This window comes from Bos indicus x Bos taurus, chromosome 1 (assembly GCF_003369695.1).
Source record: "Bos indicus x Bos taurus breed Angus x Brahman F1 hybrid chromosome 1, Bos_hybrid_MaternalHap_v2.0, whole genome shotgun sequence".
NCBI classification, from domain to species: domain Eukaryota; kingdom Metazoa; phylum Chordata; class Mammalia; order Artiodactyla; family Bovidae; genus Bos; species Bos indicus x Bos taurus.
The window spans coordinates 58,020,962-58,034,055 of NC_040076.1; the positions used below are offsets into that span (position 1 = coordinate 58,020,962).

General features: G+C 42.0%; 1 protein-coding gene across 3 annotated transcripts in view; it reads left to right on the forward strand.

Annotated features, from left to right (window-relative positions):
* SIDT1 (SID1 transmembrane family member 1) overlaps positions 1–13,094 on the forward strand; it is a 107,812-nt gene that overhangs the window by 37,773 nt on the left and 56,945 nt on the right. For all 3 annotated transcript variants that reach the window (XM_027522257.1, XM_027522156.1, XM_027522165.1), the window contains exons 2-4: positions 1,737–1,858; positions 2,814–2,984; positions 11,908–11,953. In XM_027522257.1, the coding sequence (XP_027378058.1) occupies positions 1,737–1,858; positions 2,814–2,984; positions 11,908–11,953 (339 nt within the window). The remainder of the gene's footprint in view (positions 1–1,736; positions 1,859–2,813; positions 2,985–11,907; positions 11,954–13,094) is intronic.

Sequence of the window (13,094 nt, forward strand, 5' to 3'; positions counted from 1 at the left end):
GAAATCCCAGGACTGATCTCCTTTAGAAGGGACTGGTTGGATCTCCTTGCAGTCCAAGGGACTCTCAAGAGTCTTCTCCAGCACCACAGTTCAAAAGCATCAATTCTTTGGCGCTCAGCTTTCTTCACAGTCCAACTCTCACATCCATACATGACTACTGGAAAAACCACAGCCTTGACTAGATGGACCTTTGTTGGCAAAGTAATGTCTCTGCTTTTGAATATGCTATCTAGGTTGGTCATAACTTTCCTTCCAGGGAGTAAGCGTCTTTTAATTTCATGGCTGCAGTCACCATCTGCAGTGACTTTGGAGCCCAAGAAAATAAAGTCTGACACTGTTTCCACTGTTTCCCCATCTATTTCCCATGAAGTGATGGGACCAGATGCCATGATCTTCGTTTTCTGAATTTGAGCTTTAAGCCAACTTTTTCACTCTCCTCTTTCGCTTTCATCAAGAGGCTTTTTAGTTCCTCTTCACTTTCTGCCATAAGGGTGGTGTCATCTGCATATCAGGTTATTGATATTTCTCCCGGCAATCTTGATTCCAGCTTGTGTTTCTTCCAGCCCAGCGTTTCTCATGATGTATTCTGCATATAAGTTAAATAAGCAGGGTGACAATATACAGCCTTGACATACTCCTTGTCCTATTTGGAACCAGTCTGTTGTTCCATGTCCAGTTCTAACTGTTGCTTCCTGACCTGCATATAGGTTTCTCAAGAGGAAGGTCAGGTGGTCTGGTATTCCCATCTCTGTCAGAATTTTCCACAGTTTATTGTGGTCCACACAGTCAAAGGCTTTGGCATAGTCAATAAATCAGAAATAGATGTTTTTCTGGAACTCTTGCTTTTTCGATGATCCAGCGGATGTTGGCAATTTGATCTCTGGTTCCTCTGCCTTTTCTAAAACCAGCTTGAACATCTGGAAGTTCACGGTTCATGTATTGCTGAAGCCTGGCTTGAAGAATTTTGAGCATTACTTTACTAGCGTGTGAGATGAGAGCAATTGTGCGGTAGTTTGAGCATTCTTTGGCATTGCCTTTCTTTGGGATTGGAATGAAAACCGACCTTTTCCAGTCCTGTGGCCACTGCTAGGCTTTAACAAAACATAATAACATTTGGTTGAAAGCACAGAATGATTTTACAAGCCAAAGTTAAAGTTTGTAAGCAGTTGAGGCACTTGTAGGTCTTTTTTTCTTTTTAAAGATATTTGTATATTTACCATTTATATTCAGATAAGAAGAGAAGCACACTGACATCTTTCTTTTTCTGTTCTGGGCTTATTCTCCTAATCTTGTGTTGACTGCCCAATTCAAACTCCTCAGCCTGCCGTTCGACACCTCCATAATTTGGCTTCACCCAAAATGCCTTAAATCAGAATTCTGAGGGTTGGACCCAGGCATCAGTTTGTTTTCTAATCTCCCCTGGGGATTGTGCAGCAGTATTGAAACTGACTGTGGTTACAATATCAATGAGAAGACAGCTGGGATATTTGGAGTATCTATGAAAGTGAAAAGTGAAAGTGTTAGTCGCTCAGTCATGTCCAACTGTCTGTGACCCCATGGACTGTAGCCCGCCAGACCCCTCTGTCCATGGGATTCTCCAGACAAGAATCCTGGAGTGGGTTATGGTCAGAAGCAAACGTAGGAACTGCAGTTTTTCAGAGCTTCTGGTGGCAGCTATGATGTACATGTCTGTGCACGTGTGATCTGTGTTTGCTGTGTCTCTGCCCTGCTCGTAGGTGACTGCCGTGCGGGTGTACGTGAACAGCTCCTCCGAAAACCTCGACTACCCGGTCCTGGTCGTGGTTCGCCAGCAGAAAGAGGTGCTGTCCTGGCAAGTTCCTCTGCTCTTCCAAGGACTGTAAGTGGATCTTGCCTTGACAGCGTCATTACATTTGTTTTCCTTCAACATCCTAGACTTCAACTGCTCTTTTCCCTAGAGAAATCAGATGTTCGACTCGTTGACATAGTATGCATGCTGAGTGCAAACAGGTGACATGCTACCTGCCCTGACCGGTTCAGCTCTGTCCAGCTTCTTTCCTCTTTGATAATCTCTGATAAGAACCTAGAATTGTAGCACCTGAAGAATGTCTTGGTTGGTTAGTGGGTCATCCATGGAGGACAGGGCTAGGCCTTGCAGTCACCTTAAGTGAGTAACAGCTCCCATTCTTCACAGTGTTCACCGAGTGTGCTTTCTTTATCCCATAATATTTATTGAGCATTACTAAATGATCGATGCTGGGGATACAGTGGTGGAAAACAACAATGAAGTCTCTTCCTCATGGAGTTTCTATTTTCGCAGGGGACACTATAGGACAGTAGAGCACTAGCAGGGACAAACCAGAAAGCATGCAGACATGGGCACAGAGCACAGTGTGAGATCATCTTGGAGGCTAAGAATGTGAGGACTGAAACACTGACTCTGATGCCTTGACTCGGATTCTGGGGCTTTCTTTATATTTGTTTAGCAAAGGCTTAAAGAGTGGCAAAATGGAATCAGGTTGTTTTATCAGAACAGTTTCCCTTCCAAAATCTGATTAATTTTCTGATTGAATTAGGAGGGTGATGTGATGCAGACACAGTCTAAGTGAACTGGTCGGCCCTCAGCAGTCCCCATATCTGTGCTATAATGTCACACAATTCTGTGCCAAGTACTTTAGCTGTAAAAATCACTGTCGGTGGGTCCAGTATGAAGTTTTAAATATAAGGACCTGGAAAGAAATTCAGAGAGAACTGAAAGGAAATGTTTGTTTCCCTGCTTGTTCATTGAGTGTCCTTTTCCTTCTCGCTGGTTTTCCCTCCCCTGGCTGCTGCAGATACCAGAGGAGCTACAACTACCAGGAAGTGAGCCGTACCCTTTGCCCTTCTGAAGCAACCAATGAAACAGGACCTCTGGAGCAACTGATATTTGTAGATGTCGCATCCATGGCGCCCCTGGGTGCCCAGTACAAACTGCTGGTTACCAAGCTCAAGCACTTCCAGCTGCAGTAAGCAGGACTCCTTGTGGCCTTTCTGTGTTCGCCTGTCTGCTCTTCCTGTGCTGTGCGTGCTTGGCCCTGCTTCCTCCCTCCCAGATCAGCACTCCAGAAGGAAGTCAGCCACTTGGCATATTGTCTGTGCACCTTCGGAACTCCCCTGCTCACAGCTGGGCAGCAGGGCCTTAATCTGTGCAACAGGGGGGCAGAGGGGAGAGTGGTGGACCCGACAGGCGTATCCGTTCCTGGGGGTCTCTGCAGACCCCCTCCTGTCTGCCATCCCAGCTAGAGTGATGTCCAAGCACTAGGGTGGGTACTTCTGTGTTCCTCACCAGTGCCACCTTCCTGAAGGCAGTTTTAGTTTTGTTTTAAGGAAGATCTTAAGCTGGTTTTCTCGTCCTTATTACTATTCCAGTTTTCTCTTTCTGGTTAGGAATGTATACAGGCTGAAAATAATATTTTATGTGGCTTTGTCCTGTGTGTAAAAAACTTAACGACTGCTTCCTCCTTCTCCTTGCACTACTGTCTTTTGAAACCAAATCGGTCAGGATACATCATCTCAAATTGTTTACCTTAGACATGGAGTAAAGTGGAGGGCATTGTCTCCAAAGCATCTGTTCCCTCTCAGAGGTTACTCATGTAAAATATTGCATAAATCTGTGTGAAAAGGTAAACAGAAAAGCTAAGGTTATTCCTTAATAAGGTCAAAAACTTCAGGGAGTTTCCTGTCCCATCCTACTCTAAGCTCAAGGGTTCTCAAGGGTTCAAACCATTTCCTCCCTTTTCAGTGTTCTAAGGAAACTTTTAAAAATATATCATCAAACTGCTTATATTAAAATTTTCATTTGTACTCATCAAAAGGTATCATTAAGAGAACAGAAAGACAAGCCATAGACTGGAGCATATGTTTCCAACATACGTAAGAAAGGACTCATATACAGAATGCATAAAGAACCTCTATAAAAAAATAAGAAAACACTGACAAGATTTTGGTTGCCATCTCCGGTATCACCCATCCTTCTGTGGCTCTGGCTTCTTCTGGTTGAGGATCTTAGAGCCTACAAGTCTGAGCACTGCTTAGGTTCAGACTCCATTTCAGTGGAGTGAATAGGTTTTCTGAGGCAAAAATGAGGAGACCTCAGGGCCAGAAACTACTTGAGAAAACAATCACAACTCTGACCTCTCACTGGAACTTTGGGACAGAGTCAGAAGAATCTCAGAAGGAGAACTAATGTTTATATTTACCCAATGAAAATGAACAACATATCATATGTGATGAGTTTTCTAAATCCCATTAGTCTTACTTGGCATATGTGAGTCCATTTATATGTTGCTTACAAGAGTACAATCTTTAAAAAAGAATGTATGAATGTAAATAAAAGATAGTAAAAGAAATATCATGCTGATACTAAATAAAAGAAAGTTGATATAGTATATCATATTATACGAGATATTCCTTAATGCAAAACGCATTATTAGCTATAGAGAAATTTATTTTTGCAGCTTATTTTTCTGATCAGAATGTTCTGCTCTATTATAAAACTCTCTTTCAATTTTCTCAGGTATTTATCTTGGTCTTCTCTGTACCCTGTGACGGTGTATATATACCTGGACATAGATGGACAGATGGATTAATGAATGTTCAGAAGGATGGAGAAATAGTTAGAGCATTTTACAAGTCCCTCCATTAACTGCAGAGTAAAAAAAGTGATGTGATGATTTCAAGAGCAAAGAACCACCTACCTACCCCCCAAAAAAGGCAGAAAAATATCAATTATATCAGTATCTAAGAGGGAAGTTTGATCATTATAGTGTATATATTTTTAATAGACTCTCCATGTGATTCTAACGTGCAGCCAGAGTTAGAGAACAACTACCTTTAAGCAATTTCTAAATGTGGTTCTTGTGCTTGTTTTAATATTTAAATTTATTTGTGATATTAAACAGTATGGGAATGCGTGCTCATAATCTGAAGGACATGGCACACATTGCTTGAACAGAGGGCATTTTGAGCTTCAGAGAAGCCCTGCATCTACTAACTGGCCTCTGTGTGTCTAACCTGTCACTGTCACTTGGTAGCAGTGTACTTGAATCCTAGGGCTGGTATCTCTAAGGCTAATTAGATGCTTTGGAGAACTGAATTCTGTGAAACTGAAGTCATAAGGTCACAAGTCTGCGAGTGTTAATGAATGATTCACATGTAGTGAAACTGCGAATCTATTCTCACATTGTTTTTTGTTTCTGCCTCTCACAATGTGACTTGACTTCAGCAACCAAACATTCAAGACTGTTTCAAAATGTACATAGTTACAAGAGTTTCTCTGAGACTAAAATAAGCCAGAGAAGAGATGGAACTGAGATTTATGTGTCCCTTCCTCCCTGGCCCTGGATTGTCCCAGGTCATTCAGTTGTGTCTAACTCTTTGCAACCCCATGGATGGTAGCCTGCCAGGCTCCTCTGCCTATGGAATTCTCCAGGCAAGAATACAGGAGTGGTTAGCCATTTCCTTCTCCAAGGGATCTTCCCGACCCAGGGATAGAACCAGGGATCCTGCATTGCTGGAAACCCAGAAATCCAGAGAATGATGGATCAGGCAAGAGCTGAGGTCTGGGGACATCTGGACTCTAGGTATTGAGAGAAACACTGAAGAATTAACTCAACTTTCCTTACATTGAAGTTTCTCTTGTATGTTTTTCTGTGTCAGACTAGAAGGTACATGAAACATATCCTGGGATTTTTTTTTCTCGAATTATAAATTTTAAGAATAGAAGGACATTTGGGGATTGAACTCACTCATTTCATTTTTTACAGATGAGCAAACTGATGCCCAGAGAGGTTAAGTGATTTGTATACACTCACACAGCTGAGAAAGGGCAACATCAAGACTAGATTTGACTCTGACTTGCAGTTCTGAGTTCTTCCCACTATAACATGCTATTTCTACTTTCTGTTTTAAAACTGCCTTCTGAATTTTTGTTGACCTAAAAATGTTTCTCAATTCCAAGAAGCATTTCTTTATTTAAATCCAGCTTAAAAAATAAAATTATGCTTTAAAACATTACTCCTCGCTGTCTTAACTCTCCTGCACCTGTCTCCACACACACACGTGCACACACACACACACACACACACACCAGTTTTTCCCTCACTTCTTTTCCCAGACACCATTGCTCTGGTGTTCAGTGTGCCAGAGTGTGATGCTGCAGACAGGGAAGAGCAGAAGGCTGCAGGAACAGGCAGACACCTGACCCTGGGGTGGGAGGAGCTTGGAAGGGCTGTTAAGAAATTTAGACAGTTGTCTAAATTGTCATAGGTGTGTGGAGAATGGATTTGAAGGGGGCAAGACTGGAGGCAGAGAAATTAAAAGGACTGATGCTGTGATCGAGATAAATAATATGGAGATGAATGGAAGAATTTGGAGGTGAAGTTGACAAAGCTTGATTGAATATTTGGGGTGAGGTAAATGGGAGAGTCAAGGATGACCATTATAACTTGTAGATGGCGGTGCCTCTAAGAGAAAATGAGAATTTTGAGGAGGGAAGGAAGAGATGATAAGTTCATGCTGAACTTGAAGTGCAGTACCTAGCAGAGTGTCGAATGCACACCAGCACAATGCTCAGGAGAGAGGGCTGAGCGACACAGCGCCCACCAAAGAGAAGCTTCACGTGGAAGGCTGGGCCATGTGGTGCCCAAGGCAGAATTACAGGAGACAAGGGGAAAGGCAGGCAGTACCCCATCCTTGCTCTTTGAGATCTTTATTCTGTACCAAGGAGTTTAGACTTCACCTTGCAGATTATGGAAGCCACTAATGAATCTGATCTTTGAGATGATTTTAGTAGCCATGTGGAAGACGAATTGGAGAGGCAGGGGTAGAGGCACATAGGCAAATGAAAACTTACTTGAATAGAGAGGAATAAAAAAGTTATCAGGACCTGAATATATTATGGCGGCAACAAAGTTGTAATGGAGAAAAAGAGTCAAATAACACACATGGGGACAATTTACAAATCCAAAAACTACATGTGGCATGATCAGACAAGGAGGGGACATATGTATACCTACGACTGATTCATGCTGATGTTTGACGAAAAACAACAAAACTCTGCAAAGCAATTATCCTTCAATTAAAAAATAAATTTAAATTTAAAAAATACAGTCTTGTATGAGTACTTGAATCCTTCAACCCTCCTGTAGCCTTCTAAGTGGGCTCTTGAGTCTGTTTTGAGAGGGAGTTTTCAGTGTGCTAGCACAGCTACTATGCTGTAAATAGCAATAGATTTTTGAGGAAATGGATGAGTGAAGAGGCTTTTAGACCATTTTATTATGCGTCATCCTATGTAATTGCCCTTTGATATTTGGGGTAGAGTACATAATGATTTACATTGCTTTTCATGTTTATTTGTTTGTTTTCTTATTGGATGTTACTTGAGCAAAGACAGTGCTTCATACTAATAGAATCAGTAAGACAGAGTGAGCAGTAGTTGTGGAGGGGAATCCAAGATCACTCCAACAATGGTATCAGAAGTCAGATGAGGCTTATGGACAGACGTGGCAGATAAGGGTCAAGGAAAGGGGATTACATTCCATTTTGATCATATATGGAGTTTGAGATGCCTTGAGGGACAGTGAAGTACAGAAGCCCAGCAGAGAAACACTTGTCAGTGAGTGGAGCTCTAGAAGTAGCCCTGGGCTGAATGTGGAGACTTGTGATTCTCTGGCATTGTTGCAGCAACTGTGTGTGTGTGTGTGTGTGTGTGTGTGTGTGTGTGCAGACACATACATACATACATATATATGAGATTTTTATGGCAATTATAACATATGGTTATACATATATGAATGAAGATATATATGGTTAAGGAAAATGAGATCAAAAACAGGACTGTGGGTCAGATCCTCATGTAAGGGATGCTCTGAGAAACAGGAACTCTCAGAAGATGCTGAGTCCGCATGGGCAGATGCATGAGAGAAAACCCAGGAAAGCAGATGTCACAGAGCCCATGGGAGGCAAAGTTCTAAGGCAGAAGGTGTGGTAGTCAGTGTCAAATGTCACAAAGAGGGAAAGAACATTAGGGATTAAGTCACTGGATTTAGCCAAGAGGAGGTGACTGGCAACCTCAGGGAGATGGTAGGGAAAGAACCCTGACAGCAGTGGGGAGAGGAAAGGGTGAATGAGGGATGGGAGCACAGCACCCTGTGATGAGGCTGGTCTGTGAAGGAGAGGGACGATACAGAATGACGTCGAAGGAGGGAAATCCAGGGGAAAGGGCACAACTTTGTTGGGGGCATTTGTTTGTTATTTATGTTGAAAATGGTTGAGACTACAGTATGTTTATAAACCAAGGAGAAGCAAGGCAAATAAAGTTTATAGGACAGTTGGATTTTTGTAGAAGCAAAGTCCCAGAGAAGAGAAGAAAGGACAGAATTTAGCACATCCGTGGAGTTTATCCTCTGACCAGAGCCATGAGGTGGAGGGCTACAGATGGTGGAGGGCTGTGGGGAGATTTGTGGTAAACAAAGTCAGTTCATGACAGATGGCAGGAAGGAGATAACAGGAAACGATACTCTGAAGTCCATAGTCCAGGTGAATAACCAGTGTAATTTCCTTCGACAAACAAAGGGAGGGTTTTGAATCCCCACTCTGCTCTGTGCTAGGGGCTTGCTGTCATATAATAAGATGAATATGAATCTCACAGTCTTCTCTGTACTCACCTTAAAAAATGACTTAGCTTTTGGCTTTGTCTTTCCACTGATCCTTTCTCCCCATCTCCCTTTCCTTGTCCTGTTTCATTACCTCCTGCTCTCTCTCTCTCTCTCCCTTCTCCATGGACCCCTCTCCCCTCTTCTCCCATCTCTCTTGACTCCTCTGCTCTTTTTCTCTTTCACTCTTCCTCAAGCTAGCCAGTGAGGAAACAAAGTTAGTTTTTAGGTTTTCTTATTTATTAGGTAAACATTTGTTTCCTGTGTTTAATTTTTTCAAACAAATAAGTCAAAAATTATACACTTCCTTCTCTAAAACTGAAGGTGTACATGTGTCTCAATTAGACTTGTTCTGTTGTTTAATGACCCCTGCTAAAATAAGCCTTCTCCACCTCTGCTGGAGGCCGATGCGGAAGGAAGCAGAACCTTTCATCTGCAACAGGCACCATGTTTATTTTGCACACACTGTTGACTCCAGGAGAAAGAGGAGATTACATGGGATAGTCTTAAGGAAAATAATATGTTTTCAAAGTTTATATGTTTTGTACTAGTAAAGAAAACAGAAAGAACAAGGGGGAAAAAAAAAACACAGAAAATCCCTATCCATGTCCACACAATTCAATGTCTTAACTGGAATGCAAATGACAGGGGAGAATTTAAAAACAAATTTCTGGCCAAAGAAAACTGTTCGCTTCTGGAAATCTTAACCTGTCTGTTGCCAGCCAAGAAAACCACCATCCTTTTCGTTCCCCTGACCTGGTAACAGACAGAACTGAGGGCCCGTGTTGCCCTGGTAACTGCAGATGACATTCCCCATGCATGCTGCAGAGAGCCATGCACAGCATGTGGTTTCTGACTCTGGCTGTGGAGTCTCAGAGCACACACAGAGCTGGATTTGACACCAACTTCAGTTTCTTTACGTGACGTAAGGTCATGTGTTATTAACCATGCTTCAGCAGAACCAACCCTTGACTCTGGTGATGATTTCTATTGAGAGTGGATATATATATAAATTGTATCTATTGCTAAATTCTAAGTCTAGTCTGCTAATGACCTAAATTGTTTGTCATTACCTTTAGAAACAGTGCTCAAAATCTGTGACTTCTAAACAACGCCTCCAATTACAAACTTCATGCTTCAGATGTCCTGACATGCCCTTTCTAAAGGAATCCTTAGTAAAAATGTTTAACGGTTTAATTTTTATAAAAGGAAAAATTAGGAGTGGATAAAACAAGACTCTTTAGAGAGCGCCAGGGGATGAAGCTGTGGAGGGGCCCCAGAAGTTCAGGTTTCCAGAAGTGCAGGTCACACTGAAGGGCTGGGATCATGCCATTCTCCTGATGCAGGCATTGAGAGTACAGTGAGTATGTGTGAGTGATCCTCACAATTAAAGATGAGACAAGAACCAGAAAGAACAAAAGCCCCAAACAGCCCTTGCGTGACTACAGAGAAGACCTACTCTGTTTTTGCATTTTCCAGTCTCTTGAACTGTTCACACGTGTCCTTTCCAATAGCACTCTATGCTACAAATGTATATTTCCCACATCCTCCTCACACTCTCCTCAGAGCTGGATCACTGCTGTCTTTCACAGAAGATGCAAATATCTAATAAAATAATTTCTAGAAAATTGATAATTGAAAAGAAAATAGCTTCATTATATTCTTTTGGTGGTATGTGCATTTTAAGAAGGGTCTTAGAAGGCAATGCCTAACCCAAAGAAGACCCATCTTGGAGGGAAATGTAGACAACTGTGGGGTGTTTGGGGCAGGAAGAGCATACTCCTCTCCCTAGAGACCCTCCCCTGGTGATTATCTATTCATCATGTTTTTTAAAAAGTGATATTTTTGCCATCAGATTAGATAAGATCAGTCGCTCAGTCGTGTCTGACTCTTTGTGACCCCATGAATCGCAGCACGCCAGGCCTCCCTGTCCATCACCAACTCCCGGAGTTCACTGAGACTCACGTCCATCGAGTCAGTGATGCCACCTAGCCATCTCATCCTCTGTCATCCCCTTCTCCTCCTGCCCCCAATCCCTCCCAGCATCAGAATCTTTTCCAATGAGTCAACTCTTCACATGAGGTAGCCAAAGTACTGGAGTTTCAGCTTTAGCATCATTCCTTCCAAAGAAATCCCAGGGCTGATCTCCTTCAGAATGGACTGGTTGGATCTCCTTGCAGTCCAAGGGACTCTCAAGAGTCTTCTCCAACACCACAGTTCAAAAGCATCAACTCTTCGGTGCTCAGCCTTCTTCACAGTCCAACTCTCACATCCATACATGACCACAGGAAAAACCATAGCCTTGACTAGACGAACCTTTGTTGGCAAAGTAATGTCTCTGCTTTTGAATATGCTGTCTAGGTTGGTCATAACTTTCCTTCCAGGGAGTAAGCATCTTTTAATTTCATGGCTGCAGTCACCATCTGCAGTGATTTTGGAGCCCAGAAAAATAAAGTCTGACACTGTTTCCACCGTTTCCCCATCTATTTCCCATGAAGTGATGGGACCGGATGCCATGATCTTTATTTTCTGAATGTTGAGCTTTAAGCCAACTTTTGCACTCTCCACTTTCACTTTCATCAAGAGGCTTTTTAGTTCCTCTTCACTTTCTGCCATAAGGGTGGTGTCATCTGCATATCTGAGGTTATTGATATTTCTCCCAGCAATCTTGATTCCAGCTTGTGTTTCTTCCAGTCCAGCGTTTCTCATGATGTACTCTGCATATAAGTTAAATAAGCAGGGTGACAATATACAGCCTTGACGTACTCCTTTTCCTATTTGGAACCAGTCTGTTGTTCCATGTCCAGTTCTAACTGTTGCCATAGATACATCAAAATTATTTTTAAGTTCTATCTGAATTATGCAAAAGAACCTCAAGCCTTCTTTTCCTCTCTCTTTCAGCCCACTTCTGACACCTAAAACCTATAGTTGAGTGTAAAATCTTAAGAGAATCTGAAGACAAATGTGTCTATAAAAGTCAAAGTACTTACTTGTATAGGTATAACTTTATGGGTTTTTTTTAATAAAGACATAAAATTGATCCCTTCCCCACCTTGATCATTCTTGATAGCTGAAACCACCAAGTTCCCATGCAGTGTACTTTGTCACTTTTATGGGCCCAGACAGAACTGCTTTGTCAAAGGGAAGGGCTTTTCTTGCATCTAGTTTGAGATTTTTTTTAAGAAATAACTTTTGCTTTTCTTTCACTTTTCCCCCTTTTCCTTGTATTTCTCAGGACAAATGTTGCCTTTCACTTCACTGCCAGCCCCTCTCAACCTCAGGTAAGTGAAGGCTTCAAAGTTATCATGATTCTTACCCAAATAAACCATGGTAACAAGTTGAGTTAGCATGTGGTGTTGCCCTTAATCTTTTACAATTTGAGCTATATTTGTATTTTTGGAATGTGGTTCTTATAACTGAGATTTTAGACACATTATTAACCTTATCACTGGAACTGGTATGAAATGGGAGGCATGACATGTTTACAGATATTCCTTTGCTTAACCTTCATTCATCAAATTGTGGGCCAACTAGGCACACCAGGTACAGTGTTAAGCTGTATTAGGTGCCAGGGATAGAAGGATGGAGAGAGGTGCCACTTCTGCCTGCATGGACCTTATAATTAGGATGGGGATGGGGAGACAGAGAGTGGAAGGCCACCACTAAACAGATACAAAAGTAAACAACTGATCTGGAAAATATAACAAAAATGAGAGATTTTAATATCTACAGTGTTACGGATAAAATTCATTTCTCCCATCATTAAGAAAGAACAGGTATGCTGACAAAAATTATCAGAAGATTTAGATACTTGGGTTATGCTCTCCACTAGGCCATCATTGTAAACCAAATAAACAGATTAGAACTTTGACTGATTCAGGCTGCTTGTCTAGTGATACTGCTAGCTACTTTCCTTTTTCCTTTCATAGATTCTGAAAGAGTAAGGTTCATGCAATAGCCAAGTTTAAAGCAGATTTACTTAATGTCCGGATGTTTCTTGTAAATTTTCAGTAGGCTGCAATACAACTTTGGTCAAAAGTGGCCTTGGATATACTAGATTAACATATTGTATAGATGCTGTTGTAAATCTATTACAATCACTTGTGAGCTGGTGAACCAGTTCTCAGAGAGAAGCCCTGTTTTGTAGTTTGCCCATTTCTGCAGTGTAAATACCTCCACCCCGGCTGATTTCAGACTGCCATCATGACATCACTGAGCACAGAGTTGGAAATCCATGTGCACAGTCAGCTCCCCAAACCTGCCAAAGCTGACCCCCGCACACCTTTAAGAGTCACACACCCCATCAGTCAGTCTCCACGTGCATGTATGCTGCCACCCAGTGACAGAAGAGGCTACAGACCCACAGTCCACTGACCTCAAAGTATCGGTCACTTGATTCACAAAATGTTTGAAAGCACTAAT